At 49.8% G+C, this 24,800-nt stretch overlaps 9 protein-coding genes across 9 annotated transcripts, besides 1 other annotated feature; 4 read left to right on the top strand and 5 right to left on the bottom strand.

The window, feature by feature from the left end:
- Positions 1-24,800: part of a sequence feature (contig 1.80 1848..335440(-1)) that runs on past both edges of the window.
- On the top strand, positions 832-2,557 carry aspA (septin aspA; the record flags this gene model as incomplete). Its single annotated transcript, XM_050611667.1, has 6 exons — positions 832-1,023; positions 1,216-1,291; positions 1,355-1,471; positions 1,526-1,613; positions 1,667-2,269; positions 2,323-2,557. Exons 1-6 carry the CDS (start codon positions 1,003-1,005, stop codon positions 2,555-2,557), a joined length of 1,140 nt encoding a protein of 379 aa, XP_050467670.1. The 5' UTR covers positions 832-1,002.
- mpkC (mitogen-activated protein kinase mpkC) lies at positions 5,329-6,862 on the bottom strand (the record flags this gene model as incomplete). Its single annotated transcript, XM_657180.1, has 7 exons — positions 5,329-5,555; positions 5,684-6,122; positions 6,231-6,330; positions 6,394-6,437; positions 6,516-6,645; positions 6,702-6,749; positions 6,807-6,862. 7 exons carry the CDS (start codon positions 6,860-6,862, stop codon positions 5,329-5,331), a joined length of 1,044 nt encoding a protein of 347 aa, XP_662272.1.
- Positions 8,516-11,287, bottom strand: ANIA_04669 (putative DEAD box helicase involved in nonsense mediated decay; the record flags this gene model as incomplete). The annotated part of the gene is made up of 9 exons (XM_657181.1): positions 8,516-8,804; positions 8,846-8,962; positions 9,023-9,116; positions 9,176-9,229; positions 9,692-10,038; positions 10,411-10,684; positions 10,755-10,973; positions 11,041-11,156; positions 11,205-11,287. The coding sequence occupies 9 exons, from the start codon at positions 11,285-11,287 to the stop codon at positions 8,516-8,518; spliced, it is 1,593 nt and encodes a 530-aa protein (XP_662273.1).
- On the top strand, positions 12,522-14,888 carry ANIA_04670 (protein acdX). Its single transcript, XM_657182.2, has 3 exons — positions 12,522-12,863; positions 12,928-14,587; positions 14,642-14,888. Exons 1-3 carry the CDS (start codon positions 12,821-12,823, stop codon positions 14,868-14,870), a joined length of 1,932 nt encoding a protein of 643 aa, XP_662274.1. The 5' UTR covers positions 12,522-12,820; the 3' UTR covers positions 14,871-14,888.
- Positions 15,295-16,311, bottom strand: ANIA_04671 (uncharacterized protein; the record flags this gene model as incomplete). The annotated part of the gene is made up of 1 exon (XM_657183.1): positions 15,295-16,311. One exon carries the CDS (start codon positions 16,309-16,311, stop codon positions 15,295-15,297), a length of 1,017 nt encoding a protein of 338 aa, XP_662275.1.
- ANIA_04672 (PRP38 family protein) lies at positions 16,671-17,436 on the top strand (the record flags this gene model as incomplete). Its single annotated transcript, XM_050611666.1, has 1 exon — positions 16,671-17,436. Exon 1 carries the CDS (start codon positions 16,684-16,686, stop codon positions 17,434-17,436), a length of 753 nt encoding a protein of 250 aa, XP_050467669.1. The 5' UTR covers positions 16,671-16,683.
- ANIA_04673 (heme-dependent oxidative N-demethylase family protein) lies at positions 17,906-19,504 on the bottom strand (the record flags this gene model as incomplete). Its single annotated transcript, XM_657185.1, has 3 exons — positions 17,906-18,386; positions 18,453-18,918; positions 18,982-19,504. The coding sequence occupies 3 exons, from the start codon at positions 19,502-19,504 to the stop codon at positions 17,906-17,908; spliced, it is 1,470 nt and encodes a 489-aa protein (XP_662277.1).
- Positions 20,236-22,241, bottom strand: ANIA_04674 (uncharacterized protein). Its single transcript, XM_657186.2, has 5 exons — positions 21,991-22,241; positions 21,533-21,933; positions 21,198-21,484; positions 20,657-21,145; positions 20,236-20,603 (listed from the first exon to the last, which is right to left on the bottom strand). The coding sequence occupies exons 2-5, from the start codon at positions 21,651-21,653 to the stop codon at positions 20,586-20,588; spliced, it is 915 nt and encodes a 304-aa protein (XP_662278.1). The 5' UTR covers positions 21,654-21,933; positions 21,991-22,241; the 3' UTR covers positions 20,236-20,585.
- ANIA_04675 (uncharacterized protein) lies at positions 22,111-22,500 on the top strand (the record flags this gene model as incomplete). The annotated part of the gene is made up of 2 exons (XM_657187.1): positions 22,111-22,390; positions 22,475-22,500. 2 exons carry the CDS (start codon positions 22,111-22,113, stop codon positions 22,498-22,500), a joined length of 306 nt encoding a protein of 101 aa, XP_662279.1.

Below are 24,800 nucleotides of genomic sequence, written 5' to 3'. Positions count from 1 at the left end.
ACAGGTTGGAGTACAGTGTTCAAGCGTACTCGTATTTCTTCTGCTGTAAGCCTGTTAGCACTGAGTTTGCGTCTAGAATGCATAATAGTGACTATACCGCTGAGTTTACCGCTGATTTGCTTTCATCCGGAGGTCAGTTCATAGCTCTGGAGGAGTCTCCAGCCTCAGGCAGGAAGGCATTAGTCATGCTCAGCGGGTGACCCGCAAGGGCCCACGAAAGCGGAGAGGCCAGTATTTGGCTCCCAAATCATTTACCCCTGAAAATACAGCCCAGTTCACAGGAATCTGTGAGAACCATGAGCTACTCTTGAGAACTTAACTCAGATTGGGGATAGTGGTCAAACGCGCAATAGGATCTGTATAACTGCAATATTACTTGCTTAACTCGCCGAATTCGCTGCTCCTTATCGTATGAACGGCCAAGTGGCTTGAGCTTGACGATTCATGGGATCATTGTTTATGGTTCTATGGTCAAGCTTCTCTCTGAGGAACTCCAATTGAAAGCCCCAAGGCCCATGGTCTAGCCGACTTCCTCATTCACTTGTACTTTGCAGAAATCAAGTAGGCTTCGTCCAAATGCCTCAGTGTAGTACTGCTTGGATACACAGGTCTCATATTACCATCATGAAGCTGCGTAATAGAAATACAGACCTTTGGTATATAATACGGCTCCGGAGTAGTATCCTTGTATATCATTAGTCCATCCGAAGCATCGGAGAGAAAGGGGGAGCAGTTCTTGTATGAGGAGCGTAATGAATACCATAGCCAAGAAGACTAAACCGCATTCGGGACCTTCCCCTAAACTGCCAGGTCAGTCTAACAACGATCCCTCTCGATCTCTCTCGACCTCTGCTGGTTCCAACTTGACTTCAGGAGTCCAGCAGTTCACTCCCTTCCTCATTCCTGTCCTCTCGTCCCGTCCACTCGCTATTCTCTTCTCTTCTGCTTCAATTCAAGCATCCCTTCATCTTTCTCTTTCTCCATCCCCCCCTATCGTCCATCATGTCGTCCGCCTACAACCCGGTATGTGAACATCCCCTTTCTGACTTCACGCTTATGGCTTCAGCAAGATGATCCACCTCTCCTCAATCCCTCCCCCTCAATTGCTGTTCATATTCGATTCCTTGAAAACTCAGACTTCCATCTACATACAAACCCCTATTCATTCCAAACAAGTGGAGAGATCAAACTAATGTTCGTCGCGCCGCCTTCTAGATCAAGCTCCGCCGGAAGAAGAATGTCAAGAAGGGTATTCAGTTTTGCTTGATGGTCTGTGGTGCCAGCGGAACTGGTGCGTGATTACACTTCAAGAGCGTTTCCAGCCATTCAGAATTAACGGATCATCCGACGATAGGCCGCACAACCTTTGTCAACACTCTTTGCGGAAAGCAGGTCCTGCAAGGCAAGGACGCAGACGATGCCACAAACGCTCACCTCGAGGAGGGAGTTCGCATCAAGCCAGTGACAGTCGGTATGCTTGCCCGCACCGAGCTCGCCGAAGAATCCGGCTGATTAGTTCATACAGAGCTTGAATTGGATGACGAGGGCACTCGAATCTCTCTCACGATCGTTGATACCCCGGGTTTTGGTGACCAGATTGACAACGAAGCCAGGCATGTGGTTACGGTCAACAAAATTTGGGGTGTTCAAACTAACTGTTTTATAGCTTTGGTGAAATTGTGGGATACCTAGAACGCCAATACGACGACATTCTCGCCGAGGAATCACGAATTAAGCGAAACCCTCGGTTCAGGGATAACCGTGTCCATGTCCTTTTGTACTTCATCACACCAACTGGCCATGGCCTTCGTGAGCTCGATATTGAATTGATGAAGCGTCTCTCCCCGCGTGTGAACGTTATCCCCGTAATCGGAAAGGCCGACTCCCTCACACCTGCAGAACTCGCCGAATCCAAAAAGCTCATCATGGAAGACATTGAGCACTACCGCATTCCTGTTTACAACTTCCCTTACGATATCGAGGAAGACGATGAGGACACTGTGGAAGAGAATGCTGAGCTGCGGGGGCTGATGCCATTTGCTATCGTTGGCTCGGATGACTTTGTGGAAATCGACGGCCGCAAGGTGCGGGCCAGACAGTACCCCTGGGGTGTTGTTGAGGTAGAGAACCCCCGGCACTCAGACTTCTTGGCGATCCGGAGTGCCCTTCTCCACAGCCATCTGGCGGATCTGAAGGAGATCACTCATGATTTCCTATATGAGAACTACCGTACCGAGAAGCTTAGCAAGAGCGTTGACGGCGCTGCCACGTACGTATATGCACTTCTTCACTTTCTGATCCTGCAATTCTAATGAACCTCAGCACTGGAACCGATTCATCGATCAACCCCGAAGACCTGGCTACTCAATCCGTCCGCCTGAAGGAAGAACAGCTCCGTCGCGAAGAAGAGAAGCTTCGGGAGATTGAGCTCAAGGTGCAGCGTGAGATTGCTGAGAAGCGCCAGGAGTTGTTGGCTCGTGAGAGTCAACTGAGGGAGATTGAGGCCCGCATGGCCCGCGAAGCAAGCCAGGGAGAAGCCGCCGAGGCCGAGCAGTAACTCTCGCGATCTTTGTTCGCGGGTAACGGCTTGCCATTCTTTTCCATGCCGCTTGTGCCTATGCTATGAAACTCGTGGCGCGGCGGTTATAATTGTCTATGGGATAATATTATTCGACTACTTGTTTCTTCACGTTAATAGCTTTCTTCGGAAGAGAAAGGAAGAGCCAATGCAACCAACATTCCGTGTCCTTCGATGATTGCTACCAATTCCCGGTGGACGGACGTGGCTGGCGGTGCTCTCCACAACCTCGCAGCCTTCCTTTCCTTCTTTCATGTCTTTCTTAATTCGGCCGAAGAATCCTTTCCGTTGTTTTACGCTCGAGGTTAAAGGTAGCATCTTTCTAATCGTTGGCGGCTGTGGCTGGAGCGCCTGCATAAATTCCTCATCCCCTTTCCTTATACCTGCTTTTATCCATGACACCTGTCTCCAATCTCAGCAGCGCAGCAAGATTCCCTCTTTGTCCTTTCATATTGCGTGCTCTCTTGTTGTTATGTCTTAGTCCTCTTTATTCTGTCTTCTAGTTGAATAGTAGATATGAGGAAGAAAAGCATCTCTACTGATCATCCAGTACCAACTTGGCATTAAGTATACCAACAAGACAGAAGCGAAACTGACAAGACAGAATCAAGATAGGCTACCACAGATGATCTTAAAGGACTTGATCATAACGCTCCTGTTTCCATTCTCATCGCCGCCCTTGCGGCCACCATCCTCAGCATCATTATTACTCTGTCCTTTGCTCCCAGAGCTTGGGCTCCCCCTCTTTGCCAAGCGGCTTCTCAGCTTTCCCTTATCGTAGTCTTCACCATCATCGTCGTCAACGTCTTCGTCTTTGTCGTCATTATCGCCATCATTTTCATACGCCCCAGGAATACTACAAGACTTCGACTCATGCGAACCCCCGACTCTCCCACGGCCCATACAGCCCTCCTGCTCATAAAACAAAACCCGGCAACCATTCAAATTTGCAATGAATGCCGTTTCCGAAAATCCACCCCTCGAACTTGAGCAGGTCTGGCTGTTTGTTCCGCTGAAGTGTATTGGTTGTCCCGAGCACTGGCTGTCTCGGTAGAGGGATAGCGACCAGCCGGTTCCATTTTCATTTCCATCCCAGTCTCCGTTCCGTGTCTCTGCTGAGTCGCTGAACTCATCGAACTCATCGTCGCTGGAGTCACCGTCGAAGTCATCGGCAGAGCCGTCGCCGGAGTTTGTGTGGTAGTACGAGCCTTGAAGTTGACCCTGGGCTTGAAATTGACTTTGGCCTTGAAACTGACCCTGGCCTTGTGCTTGATCTTGCCCTGAAATCTGGCCCTGAGTCAGACCTGCATACGGCCCTTGGCCCTGTCCCTGTCCCTGGCCTTGACCTTGACCTTGAAGTTGTCCCTGGCCTTGAATCTGACCCTGTCCCTGGCCTTGACCTTGGCCTTGTGCCTGGCCCTGACCTTGTGCCTGGCCTTGAAGTTGTCCCTGGCCTTGAAGTTGTCCCTGGCCTTGAAGTTGTCCCTGGCCGTGAATCTGACCCTGTCCCTGGCCTTGACCTTGGCCTTGTGCCTGGCTCTGACCTTGTGCCTGACCTTGAAGTTGTCCCTGGCCTTGAATCTGGCCCTGTCCCTGGCCTTGACCTTGGCCTTGTGCCTGGCCTTGAAGTTGTCCCTGGCCTTGAATCTGACCCTGTCCCTGGCCTTGACCTTGGCCTTGTGCCTGGCCTTGAAGTTGTCCCTGGCCTTGAATCTGACCCTGTCCCTGGCCTTGCCCGACACTAGAACCTGGAAGCAGCGTGGCAATTGGCGTTGAGACAGGCTTTGGACACGGCATTCCTCTACTTTGTCCCTGACCCTGGCCTTGCACTGGGTAGTTGCCGCAGTTTCTTAGAGTCAGGACTGATGCTGGAGCAGCCGTTATCTGGTGCGGGAGGATTGATAGAGACAAGACGAGGAGGATGAGGAGGGAGTAAAGATCCCTGCCTCGCCCCTGAGTACTGCAGCGAGTGTTGGCTTCCTTGGGCATGGTTGCGTCTTTTTTCCCCTTGTCTCTTTTCGCCTTTTACCGAGAAAGGGCCTGGGAGGAATGATAGGTAATAGGAAGTGAGATGTAAATGAAAAGGAAAAATTGGATTAATCAAATACTTAAGGAGAAGAGAAATGGTCATGATCATTACTTAGCATCATTACCGCTCATGACTTACTCGACTTAACCTTTCCTTCTCATCCCGGCCGCGTAACAGACTTCGTCGACGAGTATGCTCCAGCATCTTGATTGATTGCACCAGGATACAAGGCAGAACTTTCGAGTTGCGGAAGTAATTTCCATAAACCTTGTGACCTAGCTGATCAAGCCTTTCATGATCTTGGTGACAACGTTCCCGGTCCATTCGAGTTCTTGAAGAAGTTCAGTTCACGCTCGCTAAAATTCCGCTCCTATTATGTCGCACGCTCAAAACAGAATCGAAACTCATTGAAAAAGGAAAAGACTCAACTCAACCTTACGAAAAGGAATTGGGGTCCAGCGACTGTCCATCCATGAGATAGTCCACTGAGCCGAATTTGTTGGGGTCGATAGTCGCAGCGAAATCCGGAAGAAGCTCCCCTTCGCCTAAATTCAACATGCTTGCCAGCTGTAGGTCCTGTGAGCTGGTGAAAGCCTGGCTCTGGCTCTGGCTCTGGTTCTGGCTCTGTTCACCACTAGGTTCGGCGTTTGTGGTGAGCTGGAAGAAATCGAGAACCTCAGAGTAGCTATATAGCGTGCTTGAGTTAGTGTTCTAGTCTGCATTACAGCGTGAAAGAAACTACATCCGAACAGTGGTGAACGTACATCATAATTTTCCACGTATCCAAAGGTAGATCAGCGTCATTAAAAGACCAGTCGAATTGCTCAGTTGCGACGGGTTCATCTGTGGGATCGTGATAGGGGGCCATCCAAGGGTGCATGAGCCCCTGCTCGGCGGAGATACGTCGGTCAGGGTCAAAGACGAGGAGGTTGTCGAGAAGGTTTAGTGCTAGGTTCCTTTGGTCACTGGATGTTCCGGATAGGGGGGCAGGAAGCAAATGCACACTTACCAGCGTCCTCAGCGGCGGGAAGGATTTCCTTCAACGGCCGTGGATTCCTTTTGGCCATGGACTTCACCACCCGACGAGTCTATCCGGCGATTTCCGTTAGCGGGCTCCAGATGGTTGGAGGGTTGAAGATCCGGGGCGGGGTTACGTACATTATTCGTTGTTATCCGGTCAATCACCTCGTCCGGCGGATTTCCTAGCAGGTCTGTAATCAGCCAGAACTGGTTAATGTGGTCAGTGCCCGGAAACAGCGGCCGGCCCAGCAACATCTCCGCAAGAATACAGCCCACACTCCACAGATCAACCTTGCTCCCATACCGTTGCCATGTCAGCATGATCTCCGGCGCGCGGTAGTATCTTGTTGAAACATAACCAGTCATCTGCGGCTCCTGGACACGGGCCAGCCCAAAATCGCAGATCTTAAGATCACAGTTCTCATTGATGAGGAGATTTCCCGGTTTGAGGTCTCGGTGGATTACGCCTGCTGAGTGTATGTATTTCAGTCCGCGCTGTAGTAAGACCAGAACCAGGCAAGACGGAGCAGGGTTGCGTCAGTCAGTAAGCCCCGGGAAGGAAATGAGATTAGTGCGGGATGCAATTGCAATGTTGCGTCTTACCAGGATTTGATAGGTGAAGTACTGGGCAAATTTGCTTTCGAGTGGCTTTCCGTTGAGCAGTCTGTGCAGATCTGTCCCTAAGAGTTCGGTGACAAGATACCTGGAAGTCACGTCATGTCAATTGCTGCCGTCAACCGAAACTGGAGCCTCAGGGAGTCCGTACACATCTTCTAGTGGCGAGATGAAGATATCGCTCATATTGATCAGCTGGAGAATATAGGTCAGTGCCAGTTGTCCCAGTCATAGTGGCCTACTCCAAAGCGGCCTGCCCCGAAGGATCCGCACATTATCATGTCGAAGATGCCTCAGAAGTTTCACTTCTCGATATGTCCGCTTCGCAACCGAAGTGCTGTGAAATGGCTTCATCATCTTCTTGATCGCAACCACTTGTTCCGAGATCAAGTCGTAAGCGGAACTAGCAGTCTATCAGTTGTTATCTGACTACCATTACGATAGTTTCCTAAACTATACCATACAACTCCTGCAGTGCCGAGGCCAACGGGCTGCAAGTTCGCATATCTGCATTGTTAGTGGTTAGTTGCCTGAGGATCGTCTTATCCAATCGTGGGGAAGTACCTGCTGGTGGTCTCAAAGGTGGTTCCCAAGATATCAGAGCGAATGAACTCGGCCATAGCGAAAGGAGGTGGAGTAGAGAGCAAGGAGTGCGGTGTACTGGTGAGGGAAGGATGAAGTCAGAGGGAAAGGAAGAAAGAACCTTGTGTTGAAGCTGTGATGGAGGTAATAGGTAATATGTAATGCCCAGCCGGCAGGCACGCGGTGGGCTGTCGGCGGAAGTTCCAAGGTTACGGGTGATGGATTCCCGCTAATGGGCAGCTTTTATTGGCGGATTACAATGCCAGCCAGCAGGGCCCCGTATAACGGCCTGTCGAACTAACCAATCTTTCGTTCGGTTTCTCGAATATTCAAATCCAATTCATGGCATAGCATAGCATAGCATACTCATATCATCAGACCATGACTAAATTGGTAATCGGGCGGACTGGTCATTCACAGTACCGTCTCAACCAACACAAGCAACAAATCCACCAGCACCAATTCTATAATCCGTGTCTGTCGTGCTACCGTCTCGCAATTTCCCGGATAGTTTCTTATCAGCTGTGATTCGGTGAAGACCAGCTGCAAGTCGTGCTGTTTTCGCCCGCATCCTCCCAAGTATACTTGATTGTCCAGATGCCGGCGAATGAGCACCCTGTTACTAGGATTCAATCGCCACTCTCTGCTACAAGTCGCAACCAATTCACTTATGAATGACGCCTCCTGAGGCCTGCGCGTCGTTCAGCTCCACGAATATGTTCTCAGAGCACTAGTTGTTAGTCAACTTCTCGCCCAACGAGTGGGAGATCCCTGCCGCCATGTCGGCTTTCTTACCTCTCTGGGGCACGTGCGCCTCGGCAAGATATATGTTGCGCCATATCGCGTTCTCGACGTCGATTCCAGGTTGTCGATAAAGTTGCAAATATTTCGCTTGCCGTCGGTAAGGGATCGTCTAGTTCTCGTTCTTACTCTCTGGACATAAGAGGGGCGCGGCGAATCAAGCATTGTTGCACGGATGCCTTTGTCCTGTCACATTGACTGTCAACGCTACCGGAGCGCCTGTTACTGATGAAATTCGTTGCCATCTGGCGCGCAGAAGTCTTGGAATGGCATAAATAAGGCGATTTCCGCTGGCGGCCTTTGAAAGTATATCGAAGTATATCGTTGTCATGTCAGCGGCATGCTCTTCGCATAGTCTTTGGGTGAGATTGTTCGGCGGATTGGGGTTTGTCGTCCAGCCAGAGCCGACTTCAGCTCTGTTCCTATCTCGTGCGTTGGGCTCTGCGACAGCACATCGCCGTATAAAACTCCTCGCCACCTCATTGCAGGCAAGCTAGGAGACTTGTTCCTGCTGGCGTCCGTAGACTCCAAGGGGCGCAGCGACGCCGCGGTGGCGATGAAGTCGCGTTTGCCTGAAGGGGCGGCTGGAGAGTGGCATTTCTGAAGTTGACGGTTCTTGAGATGAAGCCCATGAGATTAGGTTTTCCAGAAACCATCATAAATCGTGTCCTGGCCGGAACCGGGTGTAAATATCTTAATTGTAGCTTGAGTATCGCGCTCTGGGGTAGCTCTCTTTGAATATAGACTGGCTACGGAAGCTACGAATATACAAATATGCGAGATATTACGCAGGGGTCGCAATCGAATGTAGATGAGTTTAACAGGATAGTCTTATGTTGGAAAGAGCGATAAATTGAGCACTATCGCCGAAAAACAAACGCCCAAGTCGACTAGAGCTCTATCAGATCTATCTCTCCAGGTTGCTGCACTTTCGGCTTAACCTGATTCATGGGTTCTGCCTTCAGTTGTGGCGCAACTGAACTGATTGCGCTGTGCCCATTTGTATCAGGTACGTGAGCTTCTAGGGGTTGAAAGGCCCGTTTCAGCTCCTCTTTCTGCCGTTGCAACTCTGCCAATTGCTCGAGAATTGCGTCATGCTCCTGGAACTTCTTGATTTTATCTTGCTGCTTGCAGTCCCGTATGTTGTCCATCAACGGGACCCTTGGATTCTCCGCTGCGCTGAATTACTGTTGTTCATGAGCAAGGATTTTGGCACGTACACTTTCCCCACAATCACAATAGCAGGTATGAGTGCTTGCACAAGGTGTTTCGCAGATATGCTTGCAGAACATCTTCCGGTTGCATATTTGGTCGCATCTGACCCTGAATGGGAGAGGCTGTCCTCAACCAGTCAGCTTTGATTTCACAATACTGAGAGCAAGCTACAAGATTACTACCTATCGCAGGTTAAGAGGCACGGGTGGCCGCAATTGAGCTTTTCGCCGCATGCTTGCGCGCAACCACCGTTCGTATTCTTCCAGTCGGTTGGGACTACGCTTGGATGTTAGTATGGAGCATGTTAAGGTTGATAACTTGAGGGTCAAACTGACCTTTGACGAATCGTCTGAGCTTGTGCTTAACGCAAGTCAATGGTAGTTGATTGCCTATACGAAGTTCTTGTTTTTGATTTTCTAGTACATAGAGCACTTGGCCCATAGCTTATCGCTGGTAAGGGGGTTACGGTTGCCAAACATGTAAAGGCCTCTTCATGCCCGAGAGAGCGCAACGCAGATCCGGTCGCCAATCGAGAGGAACCCAGTTCCCTGTCGGCCATTTCTGACAAGAGATAGAATCACAACTTCATTTTCTTCTCCCTGGTACGAATTAACAGTGACCACTTTGACGTAGTGTCCTTGGAGGTGGGTATGGTTCCTCATCAACTTGAGAATCTTCTTTTCTTGGCCATTGTAGAACGTGAGTACCGTGATATGATCTACAGGAACATTGTTCAGAACAAGGTAGATGAAGAATTCGACGACCATCTCTGCTTTTTTCTCGTTGTATTTTGACGACATGTCGTCAAAGCTCTCTGACCAATCACGAGAAAAAAAAATAGGACCGGATACTTCCCATCCCCGGCGCTTCTTCGCGTTCGTAGACACTTTCGTGATCTTGTAGTGTCCCATATATGGGTGTCAACAACTGGCGAATCTCCGGCACCATTCTGCGCTGGCGTTGAAGGGTAACATATTTTAATCCATTCTTCACGAGGCGTTCGAACATCGAGATTTCGAGGTAGAACGGGTCCCCTTCAAGGTCCTGCACCGAACAGTGTCCACGAAGCTGTTGATGGTCGCCCACAAGGATCAGTTGTTGGAGGGAGTCCAAGCATGCCGCAGCTAAGGGACCCTCAATTGCCTCTGCCGCTTCTTCGATCAGAACAATTCGGGGCTTCATACTTGAAACGAGAGCTCTATATTTACTCAAGTTAGTGGTTGTCATACCGAGTACTTCGGCACCCTTAGGATGATGTGGTCTCTCTCCCACGCGCCAATCTGCATATTTTTGCAGTTTTCTGTGTAGTCAATGAGCAGTTGACGGAAATCACAAAGGATCCTCCTTTTCAACTGGATCCGAAGCTTGTTATATATCCAGCCACGTGCTCCGAGGGGAATCCCCACATATCATCGTAGTAAATATAGTCGCAACGATCAGTTCCAAGGTTCGAAAAACTGTCATTCCCTTGATAATCCTCACGAAGGATCATGAACGTGCCTCTGAGAGCTTCGTGTTCATCGTCATCATTGAGGCCTTGCTCAGCTTCCAGTACTTCAACTGTTCATACTCCAGATCCGACTCATCTCCAGCAAAACCAAAATCCTCGTTAGTGCACCTGACCTGGAAAGGTACTGCTTGGTCTCCAAGCCAGGCTACTATAGGGTCAGCTTCATCCTGTTCTCCCTCAGTATTCGCCCAGCGTTTAGCCCCTTTTTCAAGGCTCTCATACTGCTTCGCTTTCAAAAGGCCGTACTGCTTGAAGAGTGTGGACGGCTGCAATATTTCCGAAATGGCATTGAATAACCTTTTACTGGTCTTGAAGGCATGCCCGAGCGTACCAACTGAAAGATTAGGTATGCCTCCATTGCGTCGAACGTTATAATGGGCGTTTTTTTATTTCTGGATCGCTACTCCTAGCCCCCAGGCGAATGTACTGTCTCTCAAAATGAGAAATATGGGTCAATATCTGGTCAAGGGCATGGTTTGTCTGAGACGCGACAATGATAGGCGGGTCATCCGGCTTCATATTGGAGAGCATAATTTTCAGAGCAAGAACGAAGACGTAAGTTTTACCAGTTCCTGGGGAGCCTTGACGAATAGCAAGTTTCTTCGTGAGCATTTGCTCCAGAGCTGCCCATTGTGTTGTATCAAGGTCTCCTAGGGGAGATTGACCAATTCCGTAGGACATCAACCTTACCACTCTTGCTGGAGTCACTGATGGCGGAATCCAATTCAACAACGGGATGGGTTTTTACATAGTCAGGAGCGTCAACATGGGGCTTGAGACAGCATATATGCTCGGATAGTGGAAAGCTAGCATGTCAGTCTCTTTAATGTAAGACTAATACGCAGTAAACTCACCGTTCATGCCTCAGTTTTGAAGGGCCGTCATAACATGTCTCGAGGCTTCGTAGTACCCCTGCTTCGTCTCCACCATTATCCATTCCAGTTGAGGATCAAAGTCTGCATCTGACGGGTTCGCGAAGAATATGTCGACTTCTGGGGGGAGTAGTTTTACGCCGTCAAGAGGTCTAGCAGCGACGACTGCGATAACGCACTTGGTCCGGAAAGCATCATCCGCTAGAGATAATGCAACCGCAGGCCACACTAACCAAGCTTTTCGAATATTCCCAAGCTATGTTACTACTTGCTCTGTTTGTCGAGTAGCTCCTGAAGGCTAGTCCTCGGCGAGCAAACGTCATTCCTATAATGTACACCTGCGTACATTAGTTGGTACCGAAGTTCGAGAGGAGACGGGATGTCACCTTTTCATAAACGCAAACGCATTTATCGTCACTCATATCAGGATCAGATCTAAGATTGCTACAGCTCCTCTAAGTGGAGCAACAGCGTCTTCTCGCAGAAGTTCATAGTGGGCTTTCAGATACGTATCTCTCGATGCCCAAGGCCCTTCAATCTTGTTCGGCTCGAGGTCGACGAATTCCCCGGCGAAGTTAAACACCTCATCGGACGATGGGAGTTCTGGCTTCAATAGCCATGGCTCCGAATATAAAGTGTCAGGATCATGGGTGTGAAGCTGATTGAAGTAATTGCGTATGTCTTCGGTAACGGTTGCAACAGTGCATGCGTTCAAAGATGCTTGCCTGAACACCTTTGGTAGATGGGAATTGATCTCCTCTTCTGAGTCCATAGTGGGACTGGATTAAGGAGGTATGTGAGAAGATGCACCTCTGCGTTAGGAGAGAAGGAAGAAGAAGATAGGTAACCGATTATTATGTGTTAGAAACTGAACAAAACAGAGCAGCAAACAAGACTTGGACTAAGGCCCAGCAGTCACTACTACCAGATTCACTTGCTATTGTTCCTCTGCTGAATATCCTATTAATGATACTCTCTCATCGTCAAAACCGGTGTTATTGCGACTGTCACCTCTTTTGCTGATTTCGCTGCAGCAAGACGACGCATCTATATGCCATCTTCTTTCAGGCATCCCAGTCACCCACATATTTCTTAGGAAGCAAGACAGTCTAGCCAGCAATCCGCGAACGGTGTCGCACCCTTATGAATGATAATTGGTGACGACGGTATACTGCGGAATTCGGTGTTGGGTTCTGAGACTAACCTGATATGGTGTACGTTACACCTCAGGCATTCAAATACAGGTTGGAAACGTGATTGACGTCGGAAACAATAATGTGATCGATACCTCGCACTGGAGTTGCGGTTGAGCTGCCGGGATATCAGTCATTCCTTTGAACTCTTATGTCAACCGTCTCTTTATTTTTCTTCTCCTGACAGCAGATCTATTCTTATTCATAGGCGCGGCGACGATAGCTCCGGAGGCCATGAGGCTCTGATCTCCGCACTCTCCCAGGTCGCAGAGGGAGCAAAGGCTGCCTGCAGCAGAGGAGAAACAGGACGAGTCGAATACCCTCGCATACGAGCTGTCACGTTACTTGTTTGTCGATTTGTTTGCTAATTTCCGCAATCTGCGGTAATACTTCTTCCAAAACACGATGGCTTCAATTGTGGAGGACGAAGACGATCGAGACATTGCAGGTGAGTCCGCCTTGCAATTCGTCTTAAGGTTCGAGCGGTGACTAACTCGTCGGCAACACTCTAGGCTCACAAGATGGAAGCTCGGATAACGACATGGATGATACACTCAGAGATGCGGACGAGGGCGGGGGCGACAATGAACCTGATATGGACGCGGATGGCGATGCAGACGACCAGGATGCGGACAGCGCGTCCAATGCGAGCCATGCTTCTGAAAGCGCCGAAGTAGCAACGCAACAGAACCAGGAGACTACAATGACTCCGGTTCCCGACAATGCGACGACCGACCTAACCTCCGTTTTCCATCCGAGCGTGCGTCCCGAATGCCTGACAGCTTCCAGCTACGATATAGTCCCCACGACCGCTGCGCCGCACAGTACCTCGATTAACGCCATAACAGCGACCGCAGATATGCGGTGGGTGTTTAGTGGTGGCTCCGATGGATATGTGCGGAAATTCAACTGGGTGGACTCTATCAACAGTAAGCTTATGTTGACTGTTGCGCAAAGGCATCCGTTCGTCGACAGCGTGATAAAGGCGGGCGTTCTGATGACATACTGGGAGAACATGGATGGAAATGCTTTATCGCCAGTCTATTCGCTGGCCTGTCAAAGCGAAGGGCTCTGGCTGTTATCTGGCTTGGAATCCGGGAGCATTCGACTACAGTCTATACGGCACGACGAAGGCAAAGAGATTGCCCTGTTACAGCAGCATACCTCAGCAGTCTCGGTGCTTTCTCTAACGTCTGATGAGAAATCATTACTTTCCGGTAGCTGGGATAAGCGAATATATGATTGGGACCTCAATACAGGACAAACCAGACGCGTTTTCGGATCCAGCGCCGGTCAGATCTCGGCAATTGAGCTACGCCCTGAGTCCAGCTTGCCAGTCCCCAGAGACACAACTGAGATTCAGCAACCTAATGGAACTTTCTCATCCAACAATCAGGCGAGCGGAGGTAATAGCTTCAGCTATATGGACACAACGAATGATCAGGGCGACAACGACGCGGTGAACCCGCAGGCCGGATCACCAGCAGACTCGCTCTTTGGAGGAGCTGATTCTTTGTTCGGCGATGCAGACGGCACAGCTGGCGATGGACTGGGCACAGCAACCAATTCGTTTGGCATAGATGACGACGATGAGTTCGGCAAAGCTCTTACCAACGGTGTCGCTCCTGACGCTGATGCCGCTGGCGAACCAGACACAGTGCAGCAAAAAAATCTCTTTGACTCCAAAGATCCTTCCAATGATGCCCCCGGCGTCGATTCAAACACACTTGTACCCAACCAACCGCTAGATTCTCACTCAACGGACGCAGTAAATAACCAATCCCAACCATTAGTTAACGGCCTTCCCCACGCTGAAGAACTAGAACCGCCTTCACAGAGCCAAGAACACACTCAATCAACGCCGACAGAGGCAAGCAATGACAACGATAATACCTTCCTCGCTGCATCAATAGACGGTACTATTAGGGTGTGGGACAGACGGCAGCCATCCGCCATCGCCCGCATCACTCCCCGCAATTCTCCGCCTTGGTGCATGAACGCCTGCTGGTCCCCAGACGGGAATTACATCTACGCCGGTCGCCGCAACGGTACGGTAGAAGAATATAGTCTTCACAAGGGTCTCCGTGAGCCAGAACGGACCTTCAAGTTTCCGCAGGGAAGTGGACCTGTGACGGCTCTCAAGGCAATGCCTAATGGTCGGCATCTCCTTTGGTAAGTAGCCATCCATAATAATGAAAATGGAAGGACATTATCTAACAAAACCAGCGCATCCCATGATATCCTCCGTCTATACGATCTTAAGCACGAACAGGCAACCCGCCACTCAACCGTTCCTTTCCTCATCATTCCTGGTCACCGCACCGGGACAGTCTCGCAGCTATATGTCGATCAAGCGTGTCGGTTCCTTGTCTCAACTAGTGGTAACAGAGGGTGGGAAGGTAGCACGACGGAAGTGCTGCTGGGATATGAGATTGGTGTTCCTGTTGTTAGGTAGTCGAATCTATCACATCCTCTATTGTCCTGTAGTTCGCCTCCGTTGCGCTCCTTTTTGGGAAGTGCCATATGTACTATATGCCTTGTCTTATTATAAATACTCACTAGGCAGGATCTTCGATGTTGATCTTTTGTTTCCATACTCCTATATCTAGGTAGCCGTAGTTGGTGGGCGAGATGCTGCATATAATGCTAGTCATTATCTGAGACTTGAGAATATACTATAACCGATATGAGCTATCTTTGAAAATCCTTAGGGTTCAGAATCAAGATTCGTATCAAGCCGATCCATATACAAATAACCCGACCATATCCGTATCCACAGGTATCCAAAATCGAAACAGGTTGAACGCCAGCCAAAAATCATTACTGAAACATGTAAAACGCTCAAGAAACAGCAAATCAAAGATCGTCAAAACCGCCGTCTAGCGCACATCAAAGTCCAGCCCCTCGCATATCTCATGTTGTTGTGCTCTCCAGGAGCCAAACAATGGATTCTTTTCCCATTTCGCGTTACCTTCGTTATCTCGTTCAAACCATACATACCCAGGCTGCTTCGCAGGGTCAGGGCTAGTATCCGACTCAGCCAAAACGCCCCAAGGTCCAGTGACAATCCGCCCGAATCCTTCCAATGCCAGATTGGGGATGTGACCGCGGGCTTCAATGTTGCCATTCTCGATACTGTTCACGGTAACAAGGTACACGGGAGGAAGATTTGCGTCTCGCTCCGCGCGCAGAGGCATAGGGATCCACGCCTCATTGTTGTATGATTCGACCCTGCTCTTGTCATGCCGTAGAGGAAGAGGACGAGAGAGAAGCATGGAGTCCAACTTGGCTGAGTCGAGAAGTAGTCCAGGTGTCTGAAGGTAGAGCACGCCGTCATACTGCATGAACTGGATCTGGCCTAAGCGAAGTAGTTTTGTATCTGTCGCCGTGTAGCCAGCCGATGTAGCAGCCGACATGTCTATAGGTAAGAGCCATATGTCGTATTTGAGACTGGCGGCTCTGAGAAGAGATAGAGCTACTGAAACTGGTTTGGAAAGAGTCATGGTATCCCAATATGATGGGTACATGAAGAGGCGGTCGTGGATCGCGCTTTCATTCGTAGACAGTTGTTTGAAGAATAGGATGGCGGAGCAGATGTTGGAGGGATCAGGATCGGACAGGAGTTGCAGGTAGGCATAGTTGCCTTCCGCTCCAGGTGTTATCTTAGTCTGCACTTGAGGCGTTTCTTCTAGTTCTGCCCCGAGGTCGAAATTAGACTGAGGGTCTTGACTTCGTTTGTATACTTTTGGATGCTCCGGAGGTCGAATGACATGCTGGATGGTTCGAACAGATTGCTGCTGAAGCGCATATCCAGATAGAAATAATAAGAAGGTAAAGATCGACACCACGCCGGTTGATAAAATGACAGAGACTGTGGAATGCGTCAAAAGCACCATGGCTACCTTTCGTTCTGAGATGGCGGCCGCATGAGAGTCGTATTGCTGTTGCCGCTGCCTGCGTAACGCTCACTCAGAAACAACTAGATACTAATGAGGCAGTAAGAGTAGTAATAATACTTGAGATGCAGAAGCAGATCCGATGAAAGTGGGTTGATCAAACAAAATGCAGGTTCACCTATACAGGACTCGAGGACGTGTAAGAGAGTCCGTGTTGACGGCGGCTGTTGTCAGTACGACTATCGATAAGGCTTAGGCTTGGCACGGGAGGCCGCCTGGTGGTAACGTGACTACGATTTTCTTGAGCTTTCTGTCACCCTTCCATCGACATCATCCTCCGCAACGACTCTGAATATCCCCACAACTATAGCCATGGCCTCCCACCGTGCAGATGCCAGCACTCTTCTGGACAACCGGGGCTACTCCGGACCCCTCGTACGCGGCCTTAATCCCGCGATGCTTTTCGAGAAGGCAGTCCGCGACAGAATCACAGAGTCTTACTACTGGAAAGAGCAATGTTTCGGGTTGAACGCTGCAACTCTCTGTGACCGCGCAGTTGAGTTGACTTTTATTGGCGGAACTTATGGTGTCTCCGAGAAGGCTTCGCCATTCCTTTGCCTCGCCTTCAAGCTTCTTCAAATCAACCCTGATCGAGACATTATCATGGAGTACCTGAACTTCAGCGACCCTGAAAATGAGACGGACGGTGCAGATGAGGATACAACTGCGGAGGACCGTGCGCAGCGCAGCGTGGTCAAACATCGCGGAGACTTTAAATACCTCCGCGCCCTTGCGGCCTTCTACGTACGGTTAACCTGGGAACCAGTCGAGATCTACAAAACGCTGGAACCACTTCTTCTTGACTACCGGAAGTTGAAGCGGAGAGTACGTGACTCATTTGTTCTGACGTACATGGATCAGTTCGTCGATGATCTGTTGACGAAGGATCGTATGTGTGGTACCAGTCTATGGAAATTGCCATCCCGGCAGCAATTGGAAGATCTCGATCTGCTGGAAGTCCGGATAAGCCCACTCCAGGATGAACTGGATGAGATGGACAGAAGCGATGATGAGAATGGGCACGCGAGTGACGCTCGCTCCCATGGGGGCCGATCTGACGACTGAGCGCACTTGGTCGGCTATGGGAACTCCGTTCTCACTTGGCCATATTCAAGTGATGTCTATTTTCTGTCCGGCAATTGCAATGATGTCAACAACGGTGATAAACACGGACCTTGCCGGGTCTACCCGGCATGTGACAAGCAAATCACAGCAGGAGGGTCGCCATTACACGGCTAGACTCAATATGAACGGCTAGGCCAAGGCTTCGTGGCTGCAACACGATGAAATCAGCCAAAGCTCTGACGAGGATCCAGCTATCCACGCGTCAGGTACCATCTTGTGTAACGACAGCCTGAGTGACGGCAGGTATACCGGGATGCAGGACCTGGGTTTCGCGATATTCGCAGGCGGTCTCTTCGATATTTACTTGCTAATGGCCGCAACACCTGAATAGAAATAACGCACAAGCGGCCTCCGACGTGCGCACTACATAAACTCTCTACAGACACTGGATATGAACGCTTGTCCCTCGCTAAAACCCTTGCTGGCGATGCCACTTTTCTTCCCAGCCTTTGAACCATGGGCTCTCATCCAATGTAGCCACCTCCCAGTTTTTTGGAGCAAGGCCATTCTCCTCTTGCTCTCGAGCCCAAATGTCAAGATTCGGAAGTACGAGATGCTCAACGTGCCATGTACCCTTGTACTCCATTATGTTTTTCTTTCCTTCCCGCAGAATCTTTGCCACGAGCGCCGGAACGCAAGACTCGTCACGGAACTCTGTTATGGGCGTGAAAAGTGCTTTGAAGTTGAAGACAATAGCTGCGGAAAGGGGCAGGCGGCGAAGAGTCTGCCAGTCGGTTCGAAGGTAGCAATTCTCCAGGCGTAACTTGGGGTCCTGGGACTCGCGAATTTTCTCATGGGGGTCTCCAGGTGGCGTGTGCAGAGGCTGTCCAACTTCTAGTCCCCATGATCCTCGTTGTATGGGCTTGTCGGCCGGCATTTTGGTAAAAAATCTGTGCGGAGGTCGTCAGACTCAGCGGCTTACACGCTTACACGCGAATATCTATGCATCCACCTACCGGTTCATAGAAAACTCCATCTTTTCTTTATAGTCAGGTATGGTGGCGTGAATGTGATCAAGCCTGAGCCCAAGCTTACTCGCGACATTCCACCCCATCGAAGAACAAATTACGGCCGCGCGCAAAAAGTAATTGCCTGTGTTATCATCGCGCATCATGATCCCAAAGTCCTCTGGAACATTATTCATAAGAATTTCCAGGGGCGGCTTCAATCTAACATCCTGCTCCGTACCGAGGATCCTGTTTTTGAAAATCCGCCTGTCAATCAACGAGAAATACTGCGGATACCGGGCGCAGTAAAACTGCAGTGCCATCTCCATAAGCTCCTTGCAGGCGAGTTCCGAACCAGGCAGGGCAGCCAAAACACCACCTCCATGTTTCGCAAACAGCGCCTTGCGCTGTGCAATCCGCTCTTTGTACGTGTTTTCCAGCTCAAGCCACCAATCAGTCTCCATCTTCGTTAGTGCTACACAGCGTCAGCCGTCGGCCGTCGCAAACCAAACAGCACACAACATGAAGCCCAACATACACATCGTCTGATGATACGCCCACCGGAACGGCCGGTACGGTCTCGCCAGCGCCTTGTCAACGTCAAACTTTTCCCCGTAAGCCCTCGGCAGCGGCACCCCACTCAGCGCCGCATAATCGGGGAAGTCGCCCAGCGCCTTGACTTCGGCAACCGAAAACCCAGTCGGCGTGTACCGTTCCTCTTGGCATTTGCGGTAGTCCTGCGTCATGGGCAAGGGGCAACGCAGGACCTCTTTTTCAGGAATTTCCTTGTATTTGTATTCGTCGTCGCCGGGAAGACTGAGGGTCGACAGGACATGGCGGAGCTGCGGTGGAAGAGTAGTCGCGGGGTTTGCTGACTGTGTTGCTGTTTTTGATTTATCATCGGCGCTGAAGCTGGGTGAGAGAGCGCGCGGAGGTGTTTGGCTCGTGCGAGCTGCTGTTTTGCAGCCGCGCAGGCGGGCAAGAAGCTGGGGGGCAGAGTGGGAGAAGAGGAAACAGAAGCCTACGAGAGCGAGGAATACTAAGCCCGTATGAATATCCATGTTGAACTGGGAGGTCAGACAGGACCATGCGAGAACGAAGTCGAGGACGATGTGAGGTAAATAATGGAGCACTGAAATAGATCAGGAAGACAAATACTTCTTAAGACTTAAACCAAAAGGCCATCGCTTTTCCTTTCCTAAGTAGCGTATCGTACATATCTTATCAGCCCAGATATCACTCTATCGTATAAACCCAACAGTTAATCGTCAAACCCCGGTTCTCCAGTGGTTATCTCAATTCCGCAGATCAGGTACATCCCTGCCTCTATCGGCGTCTACGTATTTTCCCCGGATCACCTCGACGAAACCGGAAAAGAGACGAGGGGCGTATGACGATGGCCGTGACCGCGCAGAGAGAAGTTGGAGGAAGAGAGGGGAAATCTCACGCTGCTGGACTGAATGTACATTTCCCAGAACGGTATAAATATCCCGGGCCAGAGACTAACTGCCTAGGTGAGGGATTCTGGGGGTATGGGAAGCTTATCGTTCGCGTTGCGATAAGCGCCGTTCATTGTCTATCCTATCTTTCTACAAGGGGACGGTTCGGACTTGAAGTTGATCTTTGGTTATGGATGGGGCCAAGAAGCTGATGAGTCTGTTGCCAGGTTAGGGCTGACACTGGCACCCATGACCTAGTTTGCCGGGTACAAATAGCTCGATGGAGCACTATATTCCGAACGGCGTGGAAGAAGATGCAGCTGTGCAGAGAGCACGTCAAATATGGCGTATAATTATGATGACATACGATGGGTACTGCGACAACAAGTTTGCCGTTGCATCCGAATATAAGGGGCTGTTGCGGGTGTGACTGGACTCAGTGAGCCATGTGCAGTTTTCTAACCCCAGATGAGACCGGCTCGCTTCAAATAACCAATATATCAAATGCTTCCATAATGCTGATAATACACTACTCCAATATCGAGACACGCCGAGGAGATGCTAAGAGCTGCCCTCTCCTAGATCAATAACAGTTGATGGTCAAATGGGTATCATAACACCGCTGTTTCGCCGTGCAAAAAATCGAATAAAATAAGGGAAATTCGATGCATGATTCAAGGAAAATCGTGGAAGTGGTGGGCGACTAGTCGGGATTGGTGAGCTAAACCAGGGTCAGTATGGCCAAATCCTGAAGCGCAGAAAGAGAAGACTCACTCGAAGAACTGGCCGTGAATAGTCTTCGTTATCTTGAAGGGATATGTCGCTATCCCGACGCAACATTGCGCCCGTGTTCAGGCGGTTATCTGTAAAAGTGGGCAGGCGCGCTGGTATGGAAGATCCGTTGGACAAGGTGTGGCTATGATTGTCTCCAAGGTTGGCGTAGCTCATCTGGGAGCCTTTGCTTTGTCTGCCGTCAATGCCACCAGTGTAGTTGCTCGGGTCGCTCTGGCGACGCTTTGCGAGGAAGAAGATGACAGCAGCCACTATTAAGGCAACACCACCCAAAACTCCAACGACGATTCCCGCAATAGACCCGCCGCTGAGGCCGGAGTCGCTGTCACTGTCCTCTGTACTGGCGTTCGAATCCGCTGCAGATGTTGCGCTGGAACTGTCTACCGTTATAGTAGTCACCACACCACCGTGAGTTTGGGTCTCAGTGATACTTGAATGGGTAGTAGTCGTGGTGTCGGATGTTGTAGAGGTCTTCACGTAGTCAGTATGAAATCAAACCACAGCATAGATGCCATATACTAACCTTGGAGCTTGTGGTTGACGTTGACGAGGTTGTCGATTTTGTCGACGACGCGCTCGCTGTTGATGACGGACTCCCGAGCTGGATGTAGGCGTACAAACTGTCGCCCGCGTTTCCGCATGAATCGTCCGGATACCCAGGGCAGTTATCGTCACATTTTGAAGTGTCAACGTTGTCGTCCTCGTTGGGGGCAACATCAGAGCACCAGCAGTTCTTGTCTAACAGAATCGCGAAAGCGCTGTCGCTGCAATGATCCTCGCAGTTACCATTTGACTGATAAATGGAAAAGTCTGTGAGAGTTAGACACGCAAGAAATCTGTGCAAATATCAAAACTCACTAGCGGAGCCCGTCCCGGTATTGACACTAGAGCAATATGTGAGGGAACTGGAACTGTCCACGGATATCCATAGTGTTGTCCATGCTAGCAGAGCGAGCAAGGGCACGAAGTGGTTATTCATGGCTCGGGCCGTCGTAGGGGGTTATATGCCTTGTAGCTGCTCGAATCGCGGTTGTAATAGATGTTTATTTCTTCAGATGTAGTTCGAGTTCTCAATTCTCCCTCCCAGCACCAGTATTGAACAGTCGATCGACAAGATATGAACAGATATCGAATAGAAATGCCGGATTTTGTCAAGCTCAAAATAAGGAAATTCGTATACGAAAGGCTGCGAAACGGATGATTCGTCAGGCTCTTGTATCACAGCCGACTTAGGTATGTAGTGTCCGGCACTGAAAGACCTTCGCTTTTGTTCAGTTCATGTCGAACCTTGTGTTCCATGAAGTCAGTGAACTCACCGATGCGTCAAACGGCGCGGAAAGTGTGCAGTACTCAAAGACTTCCGACTCTAAAAACGGGCGTACATTGACATGGGCGAAACGGAAGTCCACGACTAGGATCAGGAGATTATCTCCAACATGATCCTCCCGGCCAGAGGAGCGAGAGAACAGCAGGAGCGCCAGGCAATGCCGGTCCCAATAAACGAGCGATGGAAACGATGGGATAGGGTATGGGAGCCGAGCGGGGAGCAGGTGGTGAAGGGAAAATCAGAGAAGAGGATAGTGAGACAAGACTTGGAAGAGCAGGAGCATGGAAGAGGCAGGAAGAAGAACCTTGAAGTCGTCTCTGCATACCAAGCCCGTACTAGCCGTACACAGGAGCGGGTCTGTTGTCCCACTGTATTTGCTATACTCCTCGGTACGATTATGATACAATGCACCCATTTCTGGTAAACAAACTGTGTGGGAAATTTTCGTATAGCTTACATCTAACACTGTATAGCTACATCCTCATACCACCTTGGCTGAGAAGCCTCTTTTTTTTTCCTTAGTCTCTTTGTTAGTCTGTCTTCTCTTCCATCAACTGGGTCTTGGATGGGATCTACATCCAGTTGACGGTAACAAATCCCGTATGTATCAGCCACACCGTTTGCAAATACCAGCCTTCCCGGTCGCAGTCAGAATGCTGGCCGTAACGTACCCAAAAGGGTATGAGTACGAAAGGACATACGCACTTTATTGTTTACGCATATATCTCACGCCAGGAATCGTATATTCCATTATTCTGAATCCACGCTTGCTGGTCAGGGGAATTGGAAGGGGCCGGAACAAGGAGGACCCAATCTCTAAATATAACATCCAGGCACAGGCTCACAACTGCGTCATGACTATAGCCATCGCACAAATCCTAAGAACATGCTATTGTTTGAGTTGGAAAACAATATGGAAAACAATCTGCGCAACCACGGATTCAATTCGGATTATTTGATGGTTTTTTCTCTGCCCTATTCTTCCAATCCAAGGAGTCTAGAGAACGTAACCTTGGAACCATCAGGGTCTCCGTACCGGGATTACACAAACGGGTCGGCCACCGCAGGCCTACGCAATCCTGCCAAGCCATGTTTTGAGATAGGACCACTGTCGCAGATCGTGGCTAGACCATTAATGGCTTATCGAGCGTCTTGGTAATTCATGTATTTCACAGTCTTCAAATGAAGAGATTCGCCACCTCAGATGCCATCTTCCTTGGTAAGTGGAGAGCGTGCTCAAAATACTGCCTGCAAGAAGATTGAATGACCGAGCTTATGAAGATGGGCGATCCTCTTCTCAAGCTTCGGTCCCTCAGTGGCTGACCAGCGTCTCTCTTCCGCTGGATTCGGACTCCCAGCACGTTTCCATGGCTGGACAGTGGTTCGTTGAATCCTTAGATCCATGAAGTACACCGGGAAAAAACAAAAAAAACAAAACAAAACACAAAACAATTCACATCGTGCGCTGTCTATCATTCCTCATCAACCTTCACTGTTCGACCCATCGATTCAATCGATTCAACGATTTGAACCATCTCCAGATCTTGTGGATTCGTTGATTCCATCCAGCCGATCCCGTCGTCCCTAGTTGGCGATCAACCGAGGGGGTAATACACCTGGCACTACCATTCTCACCATTCTTTGTCCCTTAATTGAATTTTTTGATCCTGGGCTGACTGAACTTCGTCCTTCCGAAACTTAGAGCAAACGCCCCGAACAGGGCAGCATCCTGGCAGTCCGCCCGATTATTGATCGAACCCTGTCTTCTAAACGTCATCGAGCCTGGACTATCGAGATTCAGGGGCAGCCGGCGAACTCTCGGTTCTTACCTCATGTGCTTGCTTGGCGTCATCGTTCATCATTCTGATGCTTTCGTCGTGATATTCCAGTTACCGCTCGCATAGCTCTATCCAGTACTTCGTTGCCGCGATGCGGGGGTACCAACCGAAGCATGTTCACAGGAATTACCCCAAACAGTATGCTCGTGCATAAAGCTATCACAACTCTGGAATGATATCGTTGACTGTGAGCCAACCAATCGCATTAAACAAGTCAAGTCATCCGATGGCGTCCCTCCATGAGCCGTCCTTAGTGTGCTGATAACCGAAACCCCGCCTTGATCGATCAGCGTTCAGAACTTCTGTCTTGGAATTATGGTTGCGATGTGCCGTCTGGTCGACATCGCGGCTTCCCCGAGCGTGGAGTACAGCACGCACTTTCGAGGGTCAATGGTTCCAACCAGTGGGTGCTCCATACTGGACATAAAGACCCGGTATTGAGTGAGTGACTACAGCTGCATTTTGTGGCTGGTAAAACCCCCTTCGTAATATGAGAACCAAACTTTATTGTCGAACGGCTTCAGAGCGTTGTTCAACCCACGAGTCAGCTCGTATTTATCTACTGGCTTCCAATCCTTTCTGGTCTTCTTAGATCCACCCTTGGCTTTCCTACTGTATTCAGTACTCCGTACAGTTACTTATCCAGACGTACAGAATACATTCTAGTCTATATATGTACCTGCATTACTGGATGCACGCCTTTTGCGACTCCTAAGTCATTTTTTTCTTTACAGATACTTTCTTTACAGGTAGTACATACGGAGGTATCCCGTCGTGAGGTCAATGCTCTCGCATTCCACCCCAACTCTGGTGGTATGCCAGTCGAACTACTCGGTAAACCCGGCAGTCTCCGAGAGACTACTAACTTACGACTCTGGAGTACTTGCCGCGATACTCTGCAATGGACGATTGGGCCCAAGTTATCGGATTGCTCTGAATATACCCCACCAGCCTAAAGACA

This window comes from Aspergillus nidulans, chromosome III (genome assembly GCF_000011425.1).
Source record: "Aspergillus nidulans FGSC A4 chromosome III".
Lineage (NCBI taxonomy): Eukaryota > Fungi > Ascomycota > Eurotiomycetes > Eurotiales > Aspergillaceae > Aspergillus > Aspergillus nidulans.
The sequence above is the reverse complement of the archived record's forward strand: the minus strand, read 5'-3'. Positions and strand labels throughout refer to the sequence as shown.